The sequence below is a fragment of the Nicrophorus vespilloides genome, unplaced genomic scaffold (assembly GCF_001412225.1).
Source record: "Nicrophorus vespilloides isolate i.1.1-1 unplaced genomic scaffold, Nicve_v1.0, whole genome shotgun sequence".
Taxonomy (NCBI): Eukaryota; Metazoa; Arthropoda; class Insecta; order Coleoptera; family Silphidae; genus Nicrophorus; species Nicrophorus vespilloides.
Genome location: NW_017099947.1, coordinates 1 through 21,625, shown reverse-complemented (window position 1 = coordinate 21,625; position 21,625 = coordinate 1). Strand labels below are relative to the sequence as shown.

General features: G+C 33.6%; 1 protein-coding gene, 1 long non-coding RNA gene and 1 pseudogene across 2 annotated transcripts; 1 reads left to right on the top strand and 2 right to left on the bottom strand.

The window, feature by feature from the left end:
- Positions 1–13,090: 13,090 nt before the first annotated feature.
- On the bottom strand, positions 13,091–15,762 carry LOC108566258 (alanine--glyoxylate aminotransferase 2-like). Its single transcript, XM_017926059.1, has 7 exons — positions 15,625–15,762; positions 15,442–15,560; positions 14,993–15,227; positions 14,359–14,452; positions 13,862–14,290; positions 13,562–13,806; positions 13,091–13,486 (listed from the first exon to the last, which is right to left on the bottom strand). Exons 1-7 carry the CDS (start codon positions 15,675–15,677, stop codon positions 13,237–13,239), a joined length of 1,425 nt encoding a protein of 474 aa, XP_017781548.1. The 5' UTR covers positions 15,678–15,762; the 3' UTR covers positions 13,091–13,236.
- A 173-nt stretch (positions 15,763–15,935) lies between these two features.
- LOC108566257 lies at positions 15,936–20,367 on the bottom strand (annotated as a pseudogene).
- Positions 20,346–21,617, top strand: LOC108566259. The gene is made up of 3 exons (XR_001891202.1): positions 20,346–20,425; positions 20,528–20,648; positions 21,459–21,617. It is a non-coding gene; the product is annotated as an uncharacterized LOC108566259 (long non-coding RNA).
- Positions 21,618–21,625: the final 8 nt, after the last annotated feature.

Genomic DNA, 21,625 nt, shown 5'->3' with positions numbered 1-21,625 from the left:
TCAAATTCGATTATGAAAAGAGAATTTCAATAGGGATAAAAGGTGTACGTCGTCGTTTTTGATACGATTATTAAGAATGTCTTAAACTAGTTATAAAATATTAAAAAAAAAAGCCTAACATATTCAAGTTAAGTTGGTAACGAATGAAATCAAGTATGTTGCCAATTATTTCTTTGATTAATTACCATAGTATAGTATTGTCAGTTCCTCGAGGATCTTTCTGAGTCCTTTGAATCTACGTTTATTGTATGTTAGCTTATGAATGATAATGAATGAATGAATGAATGTGTGTAGTGTAGATGGTGAAGTTAATAATTTCGAAGGTTCAGGTGCAATCCGTCGTGAAACTAAATCAATTCCGGCAGGATTATTTCGGTCCGAATATTGGCGCGGACGTGTTTGGGATTAATGGGCCGTATCGTTGCCGCAGACGCGTCAATTTGTTTAATGAAGATAGCAACAAAGCATTGTTATTGCGTCACAGTCGTGCGCGTCCCTTTCTTAAGTCAACATCGTTCCAATAAGATGTGCGCGATATTTAATGAAATTTCTATGCTGATTAAACGTGAGTAATTCAAATCAATACTCAATTTATTGTTCAGACAGTTATTTTTAATAACTATCCGTATCATTAAGTGTGTCTGCTAATATATGTTGTAAATTAATGCTAAATTAGACTCGAAGGAATTGTCAATGTCTTAAAATATACTAAATTCAATTATGCGTTCGCAGCGGATAAAAAGCGTTTCTGTGTTTCGTTCCGTCTTTCATTATTTTTTTTTTTTTATTTTTCACATTTCTCAAGTATTTTCTCATTACGCTGGACAATACAATGAAAATTCAGAGTCTTAACTATAAATCCAATATAATTAGTCTCAAGTTTGATTATTTTTTTCAAACCTATTGCATTTTGTAATTTGTTTAAAAATTGACAGATGTCTTGTAACATATGTTACGTTGATGTATGTAACCAAATTAACATTAAATTTAAGTTAGTAGAAAACTTGACAGATTTTTCCAAATTGAATAAAAAACTTTTTGTAATCTTATTAAACTTTAGCTAATCTATAAATTATGGGGAAAAAATAATGATTTTAACTATTTTTTTTTCTCATTTTGTAAATGTAAATGTAAATATGGTGGCCGATTCTCGTGACGGATCGAATTTTCAATCATCGTTAAATCGTAAATGAAAAAGGTTGAAAGATCAGAGAATCCAATTATGATTGATTGAAAGAGAAAGAGAGAAAATGAAAGCAAAAAGAATCTAAATACGTGTATAAAGGTGAAACGATGTGCACTAAATCAAACCGGACTCTTTTTTTTTTCCTCTGTACGCGGACGACCGCGAAAGGTGCCTTTGATCTTCGAATCACGGCGCCAAAAAATTTTGAAAGAGAGCAACAGAAAGAAAATAAGCAACATCAAAGGCAAACGCTTAAAGTTTTCCTTGAGCTTAAAGTGACGATATCATGATTATTTATCGATTTTGTATTACTATTGCTTTTGTTTCAGGAGAAATTGGTTGTCAGGTGAAAATAATAGATGGCATTAATGTCGACGCAAAAGACAAATTCACTTGATGACGCGTTTAATCGAGAAATGCTGCACACGTAAAGTCCGATGTATTTGGTTTAGATAGAGGTAGATAAAGAGAGGATGAAAGGAGAGAGTTAGGAGGAGAATTAATACAAGATCAGATATTCCTGGTCTGTTTGGCTTTGCGCTGTGTTTGTGTGTGTTTGTTGTGCAAGCAGGAATCCCTCTCGGCAATTTCCTGCTGCGTCCGAGCAAAGATTTCCACTGAGCATCAGCACACACGTACATGCAACACACACGGCACACATACTGAGTGAGTTGTATGCATATGATGTTCAAAGAGAGCCGCAGGGGATTCCCACGTACAAAAGGGCTGCGCTGCGCTCCGATCCACCAATGGAACGGAACGTATTAACAGGATGGACGATTAAAAACATAACAAAAACAAATAACACCAAAAAAAGATCAGTTGACGTTATTGAATATAATCTGGAATTTAACTGATCTCGAAATGTGTTTCAACAAACGAACAGCGTAAACAAATTAACAACAAAACAATTGATGATCAAATGATGCTATTCAATGTAATTTTGATATATCAAATCTATTGTTAATAAACAAATGGTAAAAACAAATCAACAACAAAAACAAAATAACAGAAGATCAACTGACATTAATCAGTGGAATATTTATTTATCAAATCTAGTGTTAACAAACAAATGGTGAAAACAAATCGACAACAAGAACAACAGAAGATCAAGTGACGATATTCAACATATTCTTGTTTTATCAAATCTAGTGTTTACAAACAAATGGTGAAAACAAATTGACAACAAGTACAACAAAACAACAGAAGATCAAGTGACGTTATTCAATACAATATTGATTTATCAAATCTAGTGTTAATAAACAAATGGTAAAAACAAATCAACAACAAAAAGGAAATAACAAAAGATCAAATAACATTAATTAATGGAATATTGATTTATCAAATCTAGTGTTAATAAACAAATGGTAAAAACAAATCAACAACAAAAATAAAATAACAAAAGATCAAATGACATTAATCAGTGGAATATTGATTTATCAAATCTAGTGTTAACAAACAAATGGCGAAAACAAATCGACAACAACAAAACAACAGAAGATCAAGTGATTCTATTCAATAAAATCTTGATTTATCAAATCTAGTGTTAACAAACAAATAGTGAACACAAATTGACAACAAGAACAAGAAAACAACAGAAGATTAAGTGACGCTGTTCAATACAATCTTAATTTATAAAAAATCTAGTTTTAACAAACAAATGGTGAAAACAAATTGACAACAGGAACAACAAAACAACAGACGATCAAGTGACGCTATTCAATATAATCTTGATTTAACAAATTTAGTGTTAATAAACAAATGGTAAAAACAAATCAACAACAAAAATAAAATAACAGAAGATCAACTGACTTTAATCAATGGAATATTGATTTATCAAATCTAGTGTTAATAAACAAATGGTAAAAAGAAATCAACAACAAAAAGAAAATAACAAAAGATCAAATGACATTAATCAATGGAATATTGATTTATCAAATCTAGTATTAACAAACAAATGGCGAAAACAAATCGACAACAACAAAACAACAAAAGATCAATTAACGCTATTCAATACAACCTTGATTTNNAGTGTTAACAAACAAATGGTGAAAACAAATTGACAACAAAAACAACAAAACAACGGAAGATTAAATGACGCTATTCAATACAATATTGATTTATAAAAAAATCTAGTTTTAACAAACAAATGGTGAAAACAAATTGACAACAAGAACAACAAAACAACAGAAGATCAAGTGTCGCTATTCAATATAATCTTGATTTAACAAATTTAGTGTTAATAAACAAATGGTAAAAACAAATCAACAACAAAAACAAAATAACAGAAGATCAACTGACTTTAATCAATGGAATATTGATTTATTAAATCTAGTGTTAATAAACAAATGGCGAAAACAAATCGACAACAACAAAACAACAGATGATCAAGTGATTTTATTCAATATAATCTTGATTTATCAAATCTAGTGTTAACAAACAAATGACGAAAACAAATTGACAACAAGAACAACAAAACAACAGAAGATCAAGTGACGTTATTCAATATAATCTTGATTTAACAAATTTAGTGTTAATAAACAAATGGTAAAAACAAATCAACAACAAAAACAAAATAACAGAAGATCAACTGACTTTAATCAATGGAATATTGATTTATCAAATCTATTGTTAACAAACAAATGGCGACAACAACAAAACAACAGAAGATCAAATGACGCCATTCAATACAATATGTTGAAAACGAATCAACAACGGCAAAACAACAGAAGTCCAAAATGCAATCAGTGACAGACATAACTCAATGCCATCTTGATTTTTATTAATTCTATTATTTTCATTCTTTTCATCTTGATCTAGCGCAAATTCTCGACTCGTTTCGACGTGTAAATCGATTTTGCCGCAAATTTCAATTAACATTCGCGTTCATTCATTGCGCGGTAAATAGTGTTAACGCCATTAGGGCTTCATCAATTTTCCTTCTATACATTCAAACACTTTTTTTCTCTTTCTTTCATCATATACAATATAAATTTCCTCTCTCTCTCTCTCTCCCTTTTTTTCCCTTTCTCGTTGGAGGCTAATGCGGTTCCGCTTTTGGGTAGGTTAACCCCATTTTCTTCGGTCCTTTATTTCATCTTCCTCCTTTTTTTTTTATTATTATTTCGTTTCATTTCCGGCGAAAAGGACTCCCATTTACGTTCATCTCGAGGCGCGATTAGAGGAATCGATAAACGTGCGGGGGGGTCCAGACCATTAAACGTGGGTTTCCGAAGAAGTACAAAAAAAAATACGCAAGAATTAATGTAATTGCATTTGGGTAAATCGATCGATTTCTACATTTTCACGAATTCACATCAACAAATTATTAATTAGTGAATACTAAATTTCCCAATTCGCTTAAGCTCTCAATTCATAATGCAAACTAATTTTAGGTATTAATTTATCAGCAAACTATTTTGAATGTTTATTTTTTTTCTTCCAAATTTCAATTCCATAATGAACTAACTTTACTATTTATTCGTTTGTTTCCTTCGTTGCATAATTGCAATTTAACAGTGGGATTTGTGTGAATGTGTGTGCAAATCGAATTTACTGCGACGTTCGAATTGGAAAGTTTAAGTTTAAGCGAAACGACGTATAAAATTGGATAAATTAGAAAACCCACGTCGTCATTGATAATGGATATAGTTGTATAGCAACCAAACTTCGTTCCTTAGCAACTGTCAAAGTCAGTATCACAGATGATAGCAACCAAACTTCGTTCCTTAGCAACTGTCAAAGTCAATATCACAGATGATAGCAACCAAAATTCGTTCCTTAGCAACTGTCAAAGCCAATATCATAGATGATAGCAACCAAAATTCGTTCCTTAGTTACAACAAAGTAACTGTTATTAGTAACTGTCATTTATTTATTCCTTTAAACAACCAGAAAAAAGACAATTTTAATTAATTATTTATAACGAATCCTAAATACAATACAAAGGCTTATTTAGACTCATTTGATTCATTAAACATTCTACTTTTAATTTAATCCCTTAATTTCCCTTAATAATCCATGTTACATGTACTAAAATAAATTCAAAACTGAAAGTGAATTTTCATTTTTTCAATAAATAAACATCAATTATCTACAAATCTACAATAGTTACAGACTCATGTTTACACTCATTTTGTTCACTAAAGAATCTAAATTCAGATTCTTTAATTGTTTTCATAAAATTATTATTATTTTAGTAAATATAAGCTATAAATTAATAGCTCAATTTTTGCTTATTTTTCATCAATTTTAAGCTATTAAAAACAACTGCAGCCATATATTATACACATATCGAACTGAAATTAATTTCTTAATTAGAATTCCATATTAAAAATTTAATTAGTAACTTATTTAACGAAGAAAATAAATAATTAAGTTTTAAAAAAAATAATTTCAATAATCTAATTATTCCATCATATCAGCATTACAAATCATTAAACGATTTCATAATTATATTCAATTTGTTAAGTGTAATTAATGAAAATTGAAATTAATTATAAAATGATAACATTGAGATGTAGGCAACTACACGAACTTTTTAACAGGTGGATTTGTACCTGTTTTTCGTTGATTTGTAGCATTTGGAAGCAATTGTAGCCATATGTTTATATGCATTTCGAACGTAAATTAAATTCTCTATCCGAATTTCATAATTAAAAATTAATTAGTTGATTATTCAATTAAGAAAATAACTAATTATGTTTAAAAAAAATCTAATTTAAAACATTTAATTATCCTATCATATCAGTAATAAAAAGCTTTAAACGAATTCCTAATTATATTCTAATTGTTAAGTTTAATTAATGGAAATAAAAATTAATTTTAAAAACAATAACATTGAGATGTAGGCAACCAAACGTACACGCACGAAGTTGACCCGAGCGATCGCCGAAGACTTCTTCGGTGTTAGTGACTTGTCGAATCAGTCGTGCGATTCGCTTTGTCATGTGCAGACGTGTTGTTCCGCGATTTCGAACGTTTAAATTCAAAATCCAATGGAATTGTGTGGTTTTTGGTGCAACAGCAATGGGATTAATGAGGATACGAAAATCGTGAGTAGAAATCTGCATTAATTTCAATTAAACAACAAAAAATAATTGAAATCGTAGCGTCATTTTGTTGATACATTTTTTTTTTTGCAGCGCGTCCTTTTTTTAATTGTTACCAACTCACAATTCAATTAAAAACATAATGTTGCATTGCTTTTATTTGTTGTTTATTTGATTTCGGTTTGTAACAATGTTTTGAATGAATTTGTTTATATTTCAATTGTTGTTTTTGAATTTCAGATTAACCTAACAATTAACAACAGTTAATGGGTGAGTATTTGATATACATGCTAATACATATTGATTTATCCTTTCTGTTGCAGCTTTTAGTTTTTTTTCAGCTATATTTCAGTTTAGGGGTATTGTTTATAACAACATATCGTTCCATGTGTAAGTATATATTTTCCAATTTGATTTGAAATACTAACTTTTGTTTTTTTTGTTAGATCCATGAGCATCTTCGATCTAGAGACGAAAATGAGATGAGAGATTTGAGGCCCAAAATCGATCTGGATGCAAAAATCGTAAGTTTTTTTTAATTATATGCGAAAAGACCTTCCAAAATACATTAATTTTCATAATTATACATTTAATTCAATTATCTTGTTTTAAATTATTATTACTTTCAAACTTTTAACTGAATTTAATGATAAATTAACTAATTTATTATAAATTTAATCATTTTTTCTAAATTTATTCAATTTTCACAGTTCTTAAAACTTATTTTATTAAAGTTTATTAATTATTAGGAATCTTAATGTTTTTGTGAACTTTGATTTTTTAATAAATTTAAACATTTCTTTCAACTTTATTCAATTTTCACAGTTCTTAAAATTTATTAATTATTAGGAATCTATTTTTTTTTTGTGAACTTTGATTTCTTAATAAATTTAAACATTTCTTTCAACTTTATTCAATTTTCAAAGGTTTTTAAACTAATTTCATTAAAGTTTATTAATAGTTTAGAATCTAAATTTTATAATAAACTAACCGATTTCTTATAATTTAAACATTTCTTTCAAGTTTATTAAATTTTCAAAGTTCTTTAAACTAATTTCATTAAAGTTTATTAATAATTTAGAATCTAAATTTTATAATAAACTAACCGATTTCTTATAAATTTGATCATTTTTTTCTAAATTTATTCAATTTTCAAAGTTCTTAGAACTAATTTTATGAAAGTTTATTAATAAGTTAGAATCTAAATTTTATAATAAACTAACTGATTCCTTATAAATTTAAACAGTTCTTTCAAATTTATTCAATTTTCAAAGTTCTTTGAACTAATTTCATTAAAGTTTATTAATAGTTTAGAATCTAAATTTTATAATAAACTAACTGATTTCTTATAAATTTAAACATTTCTTTCAAGTTTATTCAATTTTCAAAGTTCTTTAACTAATTTCATTAAAGTTTATTAATAATTTAGAATCTAAATTTTATAATAAACTAACTGATTTCTTATAAATTTAAACATTTCTTTCAAATTTATTACAATTTCAAAGTTCTTAGAACTAATTTATTAAAGTTTATTAATAATTTAGAATCTAAATTTTATAATAAACTAATGATTTCTTATAAATTTATCATTTTTTTCAAAGTTCTTAGAACTAATTCTTAGAAAATTATGAAAGTTTATCAATAATTTAGAATCTTAATATTTTAATATATTTAAACATTTCTTTCAATTTTATTAAATTTCCAATTTGAATTAAATCTAATTTTGTGAAAGTTTGAAATAATAATTAAGAATATATTTTTTTTTATTTTCAACTAAATTTCATAAAAAGAAACTTCTTTATTATACATTTACTCAATTTGCAAATTTCTTAAAGCTAATTTTTAACATTTTTTTTTAAATTATTGGTTGGTTTTTCTTAAATAATTCTTATTTGAAATAATTTAAAATATAATCAAATACAAGTAAATTTCTATACTCTCAATAATCAAACATAATTTTTAAATAATTTTCTCACATTAGCTAAAAACATGTATTTAGTCCTGTTTGATTCAATAGTTATTCTAGATTACATTTCTTCTCTCGTTTTCATTTCATAAGTTTTATTTGCAAGAAAGTAAACTAAAACAAAATCAATTTTTTTTTTGATAATAAAGTCATGTATTTAGATTACTTTCATTCACTGCAAATTCTATATTCAATTTATTGCCTTGTTTTCATATAATAATTTATAAATTGAAAATCAGAGATTAATGAAATATAGATTAAGTAAATATACAAACATAAACTTTCTTAATAATTCAAGACTAATAACATAATAATAGCTCAATTTAATCTGTAAAGATTCTAGTTTAAGTTTCTTTCTATAATTTCGTTTATTTTAAATTACAAATTAAGAAATTAGTTTCTATCAAATTTAGTATTTCAAGTTTGTTTTGCAAATTGTTTATATAAGAAAAGACATAATTATGAATTGAAAATTTAATAATATTTTGCAATCTAAGATTAATAATAATAGTAACTAGTATTTGTAATGCATATTTTAAAAGTAATTAATTAATTTGGATAGAAATAGTTATATTTTTGTTGATACGTAGGCAACCAAACGTGCACTAGTTAGTTGACATAATAACCGCACGAAACGCCATAAAAGCATTCATCTTCCATTGTCCAATCAGTCGTGTTTGGTGTTTCGTTGCGCGCAGACGTATCGCTCCACAAATTCAAACGTTTAAATTTAAAATATTCCATCATAACGCGTGCATCAACAATCAAATTGTGAGTACATTTTTGCTTCATTTTCAATTTGTAACCAACAATAATTGTGCATTCTAATATCGTTATTGTTGCAATTTTTTCCATTGTTGCCAACTAACAATTAAATTTGATCAATAATATTGCATTCGTTGTTTACCTAATTTTGGTTTGCAGCAATGACGCGTTGCCCTTTCTTTTTATTTACTAATTATATTTTTTTGTTTCTTAATAGATTTGTAAGAATGATTATTTGGTGAGTATTTGATGTATTTGTATAAACAAATTAATTTAACTTTTTTTTTGCAGCTCGAGTTTTCTTTCAGCCCTATATATTTGTGTTGTATATTGAAGGTATTGTTTATAATAATACCAGGTCATTCCATGCGATAACCGTACGTGCGGTTTTGAAAAATATAGCCTCTGGAATGGCAGGACCGCCCGTGTTAAAAACGATCTCGTTTTCCTTGGTTCAGCGAATCGCATTCGCTTATGATCAAGGCACGGCCGGATCTAGGGGTCGCGTTACGCCCCGAATCGTTCATCCCGCGGCAGGTGTCTTCACGAAGAAGTGTTGGCTTCCAGCTAAACCATTGTATTATCCCGTTTGCATACCACCGAAGTGTTGCCTCGTATAGGGCCTCTGCACTCCGAGGTTGCACTTTGATGCTATGCTCAAACTGGAGGAATGGTTTTACAGCAGGAGAACCTTCACTTAGTCTGCATCTTGCTCATCTACCGGCAGTTAGTGTTCCGATTTCGAAATCCCGCGAATTTAACTTCGACGCGTTTAAATAAATTTTGAAAACAAACGACTTCATACACCTTGAAGTCCAACCTAATAGTAGAATCACGAGTCGCGAGTGTTCATTCACAATTCGCGAGTGAATTGTTTTTCCTCGTCTTTGCTAAATCTCGAGTGTTCGCGAGTGCCAACGGTCTCTCTAAATATCTAACATCAAATGATTCGCATTTCTGTGTGATAAATTTTGTTGTTAGGAATTTTCGAGATCCAAAGTGGATGAGGTCTCCCAACGGCGCAGCATTCTGTAAGTATATTCAAGTTGTATCCAATTAGATTTACAATACTAACTCTTGTTTTTTTCTAATTGTTGCAGGATCTCCTTCGGCCTAAAGACAGAATGAAATGGTGGGATGATTTCAGGCCCTACTTGTGAACTTCCATCGATTTGGATAGAAAAAAAGGATGCGAAAGTAGTGAGTGATTTTAAACCACACGCGAAAAGCCCTCCCAAAGTAAATTCATACACAAAATCATCAACTCTCAAATCTTCTAAATTAATTCATTTTTTTCCTAAAATTATCTTATTCCAAATAAATTTATAATTAAGATTACAATTTTAAATTTGATCTACTCTCTTAATTTTAATCAATTTTCTTCATTTTCAATCTTTAAAGTCAATTTAAATTCAAGTTAATTAACTTTTTACACCCTAACCGTTCGTCTCCAATAGATACATTAGTTTAGGCCGCATTAGACTATCTTTGATTTGTAGATGGTTTTTGTTTTTCCTTTTTTTTTTATTTAGTTAACATTGACAATCTATATATTCTAGTCTATATATTTGTTGGATTTAGTTAAGATGATGTGGCTGTCGAATGAATTTTCTTCATTTAAATTCATTATTTGCCATTAAAAAACATGCAAATTGCTGTTAATTAATGACAAGTATTGATTTACTTGGGGTTGTTCTTTTCAAGTCGTATTGTTTTAACAATATTTTTCAAATATTATTATTATTGATTTTTTTTAATAAATATAAAGTTGATTCCTATAATTCAAATAAATTTTCTTATAAATGTTCTAGGGTTATTCTTTTCAAGTCGTATTGTTTTAACAACATTTTTCAAATATTATTATTATTGATTAATATTCAAATAATTTTTCTTATAAATCTTCTAATAGACATCTACAAAGTCAATGATGGTGTAGTGTCGCCTCGCGATTTATGAGCATGAGTAGTTAGTGGCAGATCTAACGTATTTGCCGGCTTTATTTGCATGCCCTTTTTGCTTTCAGCTGGATCTAACGTATCCACCGTGCCCGAAAACCACTCGAAAGTCGTGCAAAAAGAATATCTCCTAAGAGTTGTATTAATGCAACAAGTGGAGTCTCTTGCTGTACGATCGTAGATTTGCTTTAAACAGAGGATGTTGCATTTCCCTCGTCAATCCCCCTTAAAGCTTATCTTAAGGGTAGCTTATTTTAGATTAACTTTATCCCCGAGGATCGTGAATTGGTTGCACACTTTCACGATCCACCTGCCCTCCGTGCATTCAATTCAATTCAACAACACAATTTCTTATTAACTTAATTGTAGGTTTTGTAGAAGTCTTTGATACTAGATTGGTATTTGGCTCCCTTCTCTCCGCCCGTCCGCCGCGCGTCCCCCCTTAACTGTCACCACGACTGTTTTGGGGGTACCGGTAATTCCGTAGACTAGTCAGTTTACTGACAGGGTCTCTACCGGTCCTTTTACCTTCCCATACATCCTCCAGCCTTTTACCAATCGAATATCTTCGATTTCTCTTCGCTCGGGCGAAGTTCAATCATTAATATAACATTCCCTGCTTAAGATTTGTCATTTAATTTATCTCCAAAACGTATTTGGAGTATTTGATTTTCTCTTTTCGAGTGGTTTTCCATCAACTAATCCATGTCTGTGGTGATCTAACGTATCTCCACGTGTTTCTCTTTCAGCAGATAAAGTTTGCCTCTGGACTGTTGCGCTCGTCCTGTTCTCTTATTGCTGTGAGGGTTCAGGTCTTGCTGCTGGGTCGGGCACTCTAGAGGTGAACCAAACTATCAAATTTACACAGCAAAAAAACATATTTTAATTCGCCTACAAAAACCATAGATTATACTAATTATTTTATTAGTCTAGTCCACTTACCAGGGATTTAATTAGTGTAGTAAAGTGCAATTTACTATAGTCTTTTAGATCCCTCTCGTATTTTCGATGATTTTTGTTCATCTTAATACGAAACCATAGATTTATATAATCGTGTACTTTCACGATTGACCGTAGATTTATTATATTTACGCTACCATAAAATTAACATTAATTATAATTTTATAATTATAATTTATTTTCGATGACTTCGATCATCTTAACCATACGGAACCATAGAGTTATAAAAGGTGTCCCAAAATTAACGCAAGATTTGAATTAAATAGAAAACACAGTTTTTACTCTTCAGATTGTGATTTTTTTTGAGTTGTTGCACAAATTCAAATCTTGCGTTAATTTTGGGACCCCAAATCATGGATTTTCATGATTAACCATAGTCTTTTGCGCACTACCTATAAATTAACTTTGATTATAGAGAAGAGTTTGAACGTTCTCTTCTACAGTTAATGTAAATCATCATAATTGTTATTATTGTTAATATTCTTTTGCAGGTGTATTAATCTCAGTTGTTGTAATTATTTACAGATTTGAATAATGTATAATAATTTCTAGATTTAGCTTTGTATATTGCAAATTGTTAAGGGTATTCCTGTTAGGACACTGCATTTCCTTGTTTCCTTTTACCTACAATTTTCCTTGATTCCGGGATGTGTTGTCACGCGTTTGTTCAACCCGTTCCACGGTGTAGAACTACGATTTCCACGTGGCCACATCTTCGGGTGCAAAGGTTAACTCGTCTTCTTTTTCTATTCACTAAGAAGAGGAAGACGGGTACCAGGCATCACCTTAAGCGAAATTTACAGCCTCTGAGTCGATGCAGGACCGTTTACGTTACCTTCACGTGGTGCACCCGTTCATTCTCCAATCTGTTAAATATCACTTTTTTTTAATATATCTTAATTGTGATATAATAAACAGCTTTGAGTATAACTGAACACGTAACGGATCTAGGGGATTTCATAATCCCTGAATCCTATCATAGTTAACTAATGAGTATACCTTTAACAATTCAATATACTAATGATTATCATTATTAAAATTCAATCAGGATCTGAAAATGTAACGTAATCTTTCTATTTAAGTGTAAATTCGCAATATTGCCTTCAATCTTAATCACAGTGTGCATAGAGTTGCCTATATCTAGTTTCTTGGTTTGCTAAATCGTAAAGTGTGCAGTTTCAATTTCTTCATTTTGGCATAAATCAAATAGTGTTTCGTATCTGGCTTGTATTTTTCTTTTTTCGTAATGCATACTTATGTATAAAATTACTAAGAATATAATAATCTCTTAAAGTTTAAATATTTTCATAGAAAACAACGAAAGGTAAATAAATATGTAATAGTTTCGGGTTCTTAGATGGACTTGATGATTGCTTCCTTGAGAGAAGGTCCCATGGTCTTTCTGGCCTCCTTGCTGCAACTATCGGAGCGTGGACGAGGCGCAATCGCGAACTCGAAGGTCTCCTTGACCTCCTTGAAGATGCCGTTCAGCGCGTACATGACCTCGTCCACATTCTGCTTGCTGAAGACCATCGGCGGTTTCATCTTCAGGACGTTACCATCCGGTCCGTCAGTGCTGATCAGGATGTGCTCCTCCTTCATCCTGAAAGGTAATAATAATTAATATAGAGTGAATTAATTTGCTTGTTAATATTTAATTCTATTTGATTAGGTTTACCTGCAACTGACGTAGCTGGCGATCTCCTTCGATGGTTCTCTAGTGGATCTGTCCTTGACTATTTCGATACCGGTGAAGAGGCCGACTCCTCGAACGTCGCCGATGAACTCAAACTTCTTCGCCAAAATCTGGGAACATTCCAACAGGTATTCGCCTACGACGAGCGCGTTTTCTCGCAGGTTTTCCTTTTCGATTACGTCGAAGACCGCGTTTGCTATGGCGCAAGAGACCGGGTTTCCTCCGTACTGTAAAGTAAATTGAAATTAGTTTACGGTTTTATTAAACTATTTTTGCGCTTACCGTGTTGAAGTATTCGACTCCGGTCTTCTCGAAGCTCTCGGCGATTGCTCTCGTGGTAATTACCGCAGCAACCGGATGGCCGTTGCCCATCGGTTTGCCGACGGTGACGATGTCCGGGACGACGTCCTGCATCTGGAAAGACCACCAGTGCTTTCCCACCCTTCCGAAGCCTACCTGGACTTCGTCCGCGATGCAAACACCTCCCGCTTTGCGAACGTGCGCGTACACCTCCTGCAGGTATCCTTGCGGAAGGATGATCTGCCCGCCGCAGCTGAGCATGCTTTCCGCGATGTAAGCGCACACGCCGCGTCCTTTCTCCTCTATTCCATTGCAGATCTCCTTCACCTCTTGCGCGTACATGTGTCCCAAATCCTCCCTCCTGTACTCGCTGTCGCGGAACTTTCCGCGATAGTAATCGGGGGATGAAGCCTTCAAAAAGAAAACCCCCAATAAGTAAAACGTTTCATTCGTCTTGCATGCATGCATTCGGTACTCACCAGATGCACGTGCTCTTTTTGGCCGACGCCTCCGGGCAGATTGAATTTGTAGTGCGATATATCAATCAGGGAAGTCAAGTGACCGTGGTAAGCGCTAAAAAAATAGAGCACTGAGCACTCTGGTAAACCCACACAAGTTTGCCCCCCAATAAAAGATGAATGAGACGAAAAGAGAGAAAGAGGAAAAAAATGCAAAAAAAGACATGTTGTTCTTCGTTCGGAAACAAATCGGATCCATCCGAGGCTGTTGTCAACTCGTGGACATCTTGCAACGCAAAAAGGGTAAGAAACAAAAATGGTTAAACAAAAATGAAAACGATGTTGGTGTTAATGGTCCATTTGCTTTTTTTTTTTTGCAGCGCGCGAGATCAAAGTTTTGGCCCTTCAGAGGAGCGTCCGCTGCTGTAGGAGAAGAAGTGTTTAATAAAGCCCGATCCATGGCTTCTCTCTTTTTCTCGACGTGAGCTTATAAACGGCTGAAAAAACAAAAATGAAAACAAACGCATTAGAAATGGTTGAGCTATGCACGGACACCTAGGATACAAAGACGAATGTAAGAAATGGTATATATTATTATTATTTTTTTTATCCGCAGCTTAACTTAACGCAATTGTGATCGTTTTTAGAGACTTACTGCTCAAGGGTGATGACATCCTTGTTTCCGGTATGGATCTGGGAGAGGCGCAGCGCGAGATCGTTCGCCTCCGAACCGGAATTGACGAAATAGCAGACGGATAACTCCTCGGGCATGGTGTCCACCAGGCGTTTAGCGCACAGCACTATATTGTCGTGCAAGAAACGGTTGTTGGTGCTCAGCGTGGCCATCTGCTCGCATCCAGCCTTCACCACGTCCGGATGACAATGTCCGACTGCAAAACGTAAGTTCAAATTCGTTAATTTCAAAAAATTGTTATTTTTAAATGAACTTCAATTGCATCCTCTTAATACAAACATATTTATGCAATTGTTATGCTATGGGATAACATCAAAAGATTTTTTTTTGTCGTGCGTTCGCAAAGATCTATTTATAAGTTTTGTTTATAAATAAAATGGTAATGGAATTTTGGGAGACGATAGAGTTACCGTGAGCGACGTTATTGATGCAATCCAAGTACGCCTCGTCCTTGTCATCGTAAAGGTATTGACCTTTTCCTACAAGGATTTTCAGCGGGTCCTTGCGGTAGAACAGCTGACAGGATTTGCTAAAGAAATAGATTAGATTAAACACGAATGTCCTGAAATGTATCTGCTAACTACACTACTTACCCAATATGTTTTTCGCGGAGAGCGATCGTCTCGTTTTTCGGGAGAACCTCCATAACTCTTTCCGATACTCTTTTTTTTTTGTATTACTGGAAGAGGACTCGGTGTGCTGCTTTTGCTACTGTAGCAAAGTTTTTGACGGAAGCGGCAGCTAAAAGTCGATATATATATACGTCGCGAACGTTGGGGGCGTGCGCGAACCAACGCGCACTTGATCATCTCTCTCTCATCCTTAGCGCAAAAATTAATTGGGTGACAATTATGCTCTGACGCAAATGGACACGATTCTATTTCGTGTGTGTTTGTATATCATCATCCTCTGGCAGATTAGGACGGATGGACTTGGATTGCGCTTTCTTTTTTGTTGCTATTATTAGTCCGGATTTATCTGCAATTCGGTGTCAATAAACTAGTTGTGAAAACATTACGAAAAAGATGCGCACAATTTTTGCACGAAATCGATTACAGGCATATATATTTTAAGAACAAGTTTACAAACAGTCAATTTCCAAGTTGCAAACAGATCTTCGCGATTTACGTCACTTCGTCGCACTTAAATGCATCGTTGTATATATTAAATCACATAATCAATTGACAATCATTGATTTTTATACAACACAAATTGTATATATTTGAATATAAAGTTAATTATTTAATTAAATTGAAAGCGGCAATAATAAATAATTTCAATTTACTTTAGAATTAATTTCAATTTGTTTAACGAAATAAACAAGTTTTCGAAATACATTTATCTGCGACTTAATAGTAATTCGGGATATTTGCTTGCACTACTTTGTAATTAATAATACAGTTCAAACAAACTGAAATAAAATGTGCACGAGTTTAAAAAAATGTGCGCGATATGATTTAGGTCAGCAAATATTGTTTCCAAATTAGCCTCCAGACCTGTTTCGCAACTTTGCTTTAATTGTAAAAAAAAAATTAGAGTACATAATAAACACTTTGATGTATGGCAATTAATGAGCTCGTGCATTAACGATTGTGTGAAATGAGTCCGAGTTACGTCAGCAGCGAGGATGAGGACTGCTGATGGTCGCTCTGTTATCTGTATACATTTGCTCCGTGGTGTAGATAAGATGGCTTTAAGACCCAGATTTCACGACTGTAACAAATAAGTGTGTCGCAATTCGTACACTCGTTGCACGTGAGGATGGATGGTCGCGGTCGCACGTTGCACTCGCGTGCAGCCGTTGATCCTTAAAACGTATGTGGATAAACAGTTTAAATAGCAGCAGGATAGAGGGACATGTGTTCATTAGATGATTGAGAATCATCATCTCTCTCTGTCTCTATTGGTCTTAACATGGAGGCTCGTCAATTCTAATTTGTTTTCTCATTAACTTATCGAACAAAATTTAATTATAAATCATGACTCGAATAACGAACGGCTCAAGAAAGAATGCTGTAGGCCGTGTTATTTTAAACTTTCTTAGATTATAAAGTATAAATGCAGGAATGTATTGTTAAAACTTCAACAAACTTGGAACAATAGAATCGTTATTGATTGTTTATGAAACGTGATCGATTTGTGCCGGTAATTAAAATTAAATGAATTTTCATGTTTCTGTTCTGTTGCAAATTTAAAATTCTTTATTTATTAATCTAACAATAGCTTTATTTTTTTTTAAAAATAAGATTTGTTAAAATACCTTACCGGAATTGTTTTTAACTTTTGCAGGTTACGAAGACGGTGGATTCAATTTAACGAGGTACGGTGCATCGTGCAGTAACTTCTTCTCATTTATTGAATCTTTAAGCCAATCGATTGTTACGTGCTTGGCGCTCTTTGGATGCGAACTATTTTGTTCGCTAACCGATCGCACGTCGTGTAAAATGTAATTTGCTTGATCGAGCTTGTTTTCTTGCAGGATCTGCCCACCGTAAGCGACGAACGTCCTCATCAATAATTTGAATCCGTCCGTCAAATTATTGTTGTCCAGATACAAATTGACCGAACGGAAGAAATCCGGTAACGGTTTTTCAATTTTAACTGTCTTCTTTGGAGTTTCGCTGACGCTGGGTGTATTTTCGTCATCAATTTTTCGCTTCTTGGGCGATTTTTCTTTTGGTTCGTTTATCTTTGAAGAATCCTCTTCGGAGTTGCTAGATGAATCATAGTCAATTGGAGGAGTGGATATGCGTTTGTTGGTCGTTTTGACTTGAAGGCATTCCAGTTCTTTGTCGAAGAGGGAACCGTCGAAATTGTGTTTGGACGTTTTGTATAAATCGCAGAGCTCTTTCAGCGAGGTGGCAGATTCCCAATTTTTATCGTTCCTAATTTTGGTGACTCGCGGGAATCGTATGGAAATGCCGTTGGCGGTGTGCACGCCGTGCTGTTGCGAGAACTCGGCCCCGGTGATCTCCCAAATCGGTTGCTTCTTCGGGTCTTTCGCCACGAAATCGGGCACCATAGTTTTCGTGCATTTCAACCAATTGGGTACCTTATCCACGTTACCGCTTATTTTAACCATCTCCAATTCGTTTTGCAGCCGTTCCAAAGTCTTATCGTCGTGCCCCGTGTGCACTTTGGTAACCGTGCGGAAGTCCTTGCTACATGGATCGTAGACGCCCATGAGGAAGACGGACATGAGTCCTCCATTCCTGCCACTTCCGAACCACGCGCCCAACACTATGAGATCGACGGCATCGGCCATCGCTCCATCAAACAGGTAATCTTTCTTCACCTTCAGCCAATGCCTCTTTCCCGGCTCGTATTTACTTTCGATATCTTTCAGCACCAAACCCTCCAATCCCATCTTCAGCACGTCCGTAATCATCGAGGCCAGATCCGCCGGCACGTGGATCTCCTTCATCTCGGAGAACTTTATGACATTCGGAATTTCTGTCATGTGTTTCCGGAGAACGCGGCGCCGTTCCCTCAACGGTTTACCAGTCAAATCTTCACCGTTGAAGTAGATGCAATCGAAGACGAACAGGCAAACCGATGCATCTTTCAAATCGTTCTTTTTATGTACGCCCAACGTGCCGAACGGTAACGGCTTCCCCGTCACGTTATCGACCATAAGAACCTCGCAATCTAAAATCATATCCTCGCCCAAAGGAAACGCGTTCGGGATGTGCGTCTTGAAGTAATTGACTTTATGCTGAAGCACCGGTTTTAAATTCCTGGTGTAATACTTGAAGTCGTTGTCTTTTTTGTGCACCTGCACTCTTTCCCCATCGTACTTGATCTCCGAGTACATACCGTTCGGACACTTCTTCATGGCTTGCTCAATGGACTTACAAGCCATCGCAAGCATCGGCTTCACCGGTTTCAAGATAACGACGCCTGTAGAAACTACAGCTGTCTTCGAAAAGCAATTGTTTATAACCATGGGAATATCTCTGCACGATAGGAACGCGGAATAGGCGTCCGGATGGACGCCCTCCAAAACATGTTTCGGTCCTGCTCCAATCCTCAAATCGTGCTTAATTAATCTCACTATGTATTTCAGATCGCCAGCCGTGCAGTTGGGTATGAACTTCTTGAAATGCTCGTACTGCTCGTGCTCCTTAGTCAGTTTCGAAAGCCCTTCCAAAAACGCATCGACCTGCGATATTGTCAAATTCGTCTTCTTGGGTGGAGACATTGCCACGCTCTTTTTATAGAATTCCTCGATGGTGCAACCGATATCCCCTTGCTCCAAATGCGTCAACATCTCTGCTACGTCGTCGCAAAACAATCGACTGAAGAGCTTCACCAGCTGCTTATTCTGCAGATTGTAAACCCTCGGTTTCACATCCGGCAGCAGCAATCTGCACCAGGTCACAATATTTCCTTTAAACTTAACACCGTCGCTTCCAAATTTAAACATCTTTGCCACCAAAGCGGTCTTTTCTAAATAACTGCTTTCATTCGTTATATCCGCTACCAATCGACGGAACTCCTTAAATTTGTTATCTTTGATAGAATCATCTTCCACTGCTACACTGGTATCAGCAATCGCTGATTCATCGATCGTTGCTACTACGTCAAATTCGACTGGTTTATAGTCGATACCCTGCTTATCAGCAAACACCTTTTCGCATTCCTCCACTTTTTTAACAATCGCCTCTTGATCCTCTTTGCTCAGATTCTCCCAACCTTCCAAATCGTTAGCAGTAATTAAACGTTTCGTATTTGGTCTTTGCTTTAGAAAGACTTCGAACAGACAATCCAAATGATGCCACATCTTCATTATTCCATGTGGCCCAGTAGCATACTTTCCCAATCTCAGCTCATCCTTCTCGCACTTCTGCTTGCATTTCTTGCATGCTGCTCTACCTTGCTTCGCTCTCTCTGCGCAAAAGGGCTTCTCCACTTCATCCATCACCTAAAACATTGAATCTAAATTAACACATTCTTTGAAACTATATTTAAAATTATTAAGGCTACTTTTAAATCTACAAAATTTAAAATTTCAAATATTTAATCCACTGGACAAGTTAATCAACATTTATCACACACATTTAACAGCCACTTGTTAACTCAAAAACAGCTGTTAATACTTCAAACTGACTCAATCATTAAATTTAAATATATAATTTAAATGTATGACTCAGAATAAAACCACTTACGTCTGGACATTCCTTGTAAACTTCTCAATATGTAAAATGTAAATTTCAAAGTCAAGATTTCAGCTGCAAAACGGATGACGACAATTGTAAGTTTACATTTAATTAAAATTGTTCCATGTATTTTATTTTTCAATTATTTGCAGGTTAGAACTTAAATGTCTGAGATGACAGTGGCAGCTTCCGACAGATGTTCATAGCAGTTCGTTTGCGACCGAGCTAAAAAAAGGTTTGAATCTTAACTAGTTTTTGAAAAATTTAAATGTAAATTTTCAAACCAGTTGATTAATTCACAGTAATGCAATTATTTAATTAAATTTATTTATTTTAGCTCTTGATCGAATCTTCGAACGGGAACATATATAAATTATGGAAAATGCAGAAAATTATCGATTCTTATTTGAAAACAGGATTTGAGAGTCCAATTAATTGATTAATCCAAATGATTTATTGTAAGTATTTTTTTTCTTTTCTCCTGCTTCTTCTCTCTAGGAAAAGCCTTTACCATTTAGTCCTATCGACGCATTACGCCAATCGCAATTTTCATGATTTAGTTACCATCTTGACTCCCATGCAACTTTGGTTGCCTAACTTGCAAATTTGAAATTTATTTTTTAGCGCATCTTTTGAACGCAATCATATTCAATTTATTTAATTAATAATTACAATAGATTTTTTTTTTAATATAAATCTAAATAATCCATTTGGCATATTGAATTCATTATGCAATAAGCAACATCAGGCATTAAATCTGACGAGTATTTAGTATTTCAGTATTCGCAAATATTGAGTTATTTTTAGAAACATGTACAGTAGAACCTCGCTTAACGAACACCTCGCATAACGAGCAAAATGAATTGAAAAATGACTCGCTTAACGTTTGAAAATCGCATAACTAGTGACGATTAGAAGAGAAATCCCGGATTGTGCGCCTTCTACATCATTTTTAAAACTTGTGTACGCATATTATATATATATTTGAATATGTTTCTCTATACGAGTAAAAATTCCGAAATTTTGGAACTAATTAAACTCATTAAGTGAGGTTCAACTGTATAAGTATAAAAAGTTTTATTGCGATTTTTATTGATGCAATAGTGTAGTGATTAATTTCCATGATTTAACTATAATTGTTTTTCAGTTTGCAAATTAATTTGCGTAATATGTTTTTTTTTTTGGGGAATTGATGTAATGCAAACATTCTGTTAAAATGCGTTGAATAATGGTGAATTTTATTAATTTGTTTTTTTTCTTTGTTCTAGTATTGTTTTGAAATATAATGATATTTCGAGAATGCGTGACAGACGGCTGGGGTGGCTTAAACGTCAAAGTGTAATTTGAAATTCGTGGGGTTGATCGAGTGAACGACGACGAGTGTCTGTCAGTGGTTGCGCCATTGCGTCTGCCCTACGAAGTGCGAGCAAAAGAG

What these genes read in the sequence shown, in the direction of transcription:
- LOC108566258 (XM_017926059.1), bottom strand. Translation starts at nt 15,677, where the DNA reads ATGGAGGTTCTCCCGAAAAACGAGACGATCGCTCTCCGCGAAAAACAT. An exon ending in CATCAATAACGTCGCTCACG is followed by an intron (nt 15,228 to 15,441) that starts GTAACTCTATCG and finishes TACGTTTTGCAG; the next exon opens with TCGGACATTGTCATCCGGAC. An exon ending in AAAAAGAGCACGTGCATCTG is followed by an intron (nt 14,291 to 14,358) that starts GTGAGTACCGAA and finishes TTCTTTTTGAAG; the next exon opens with GCTTCATCCCCCGATTACTA.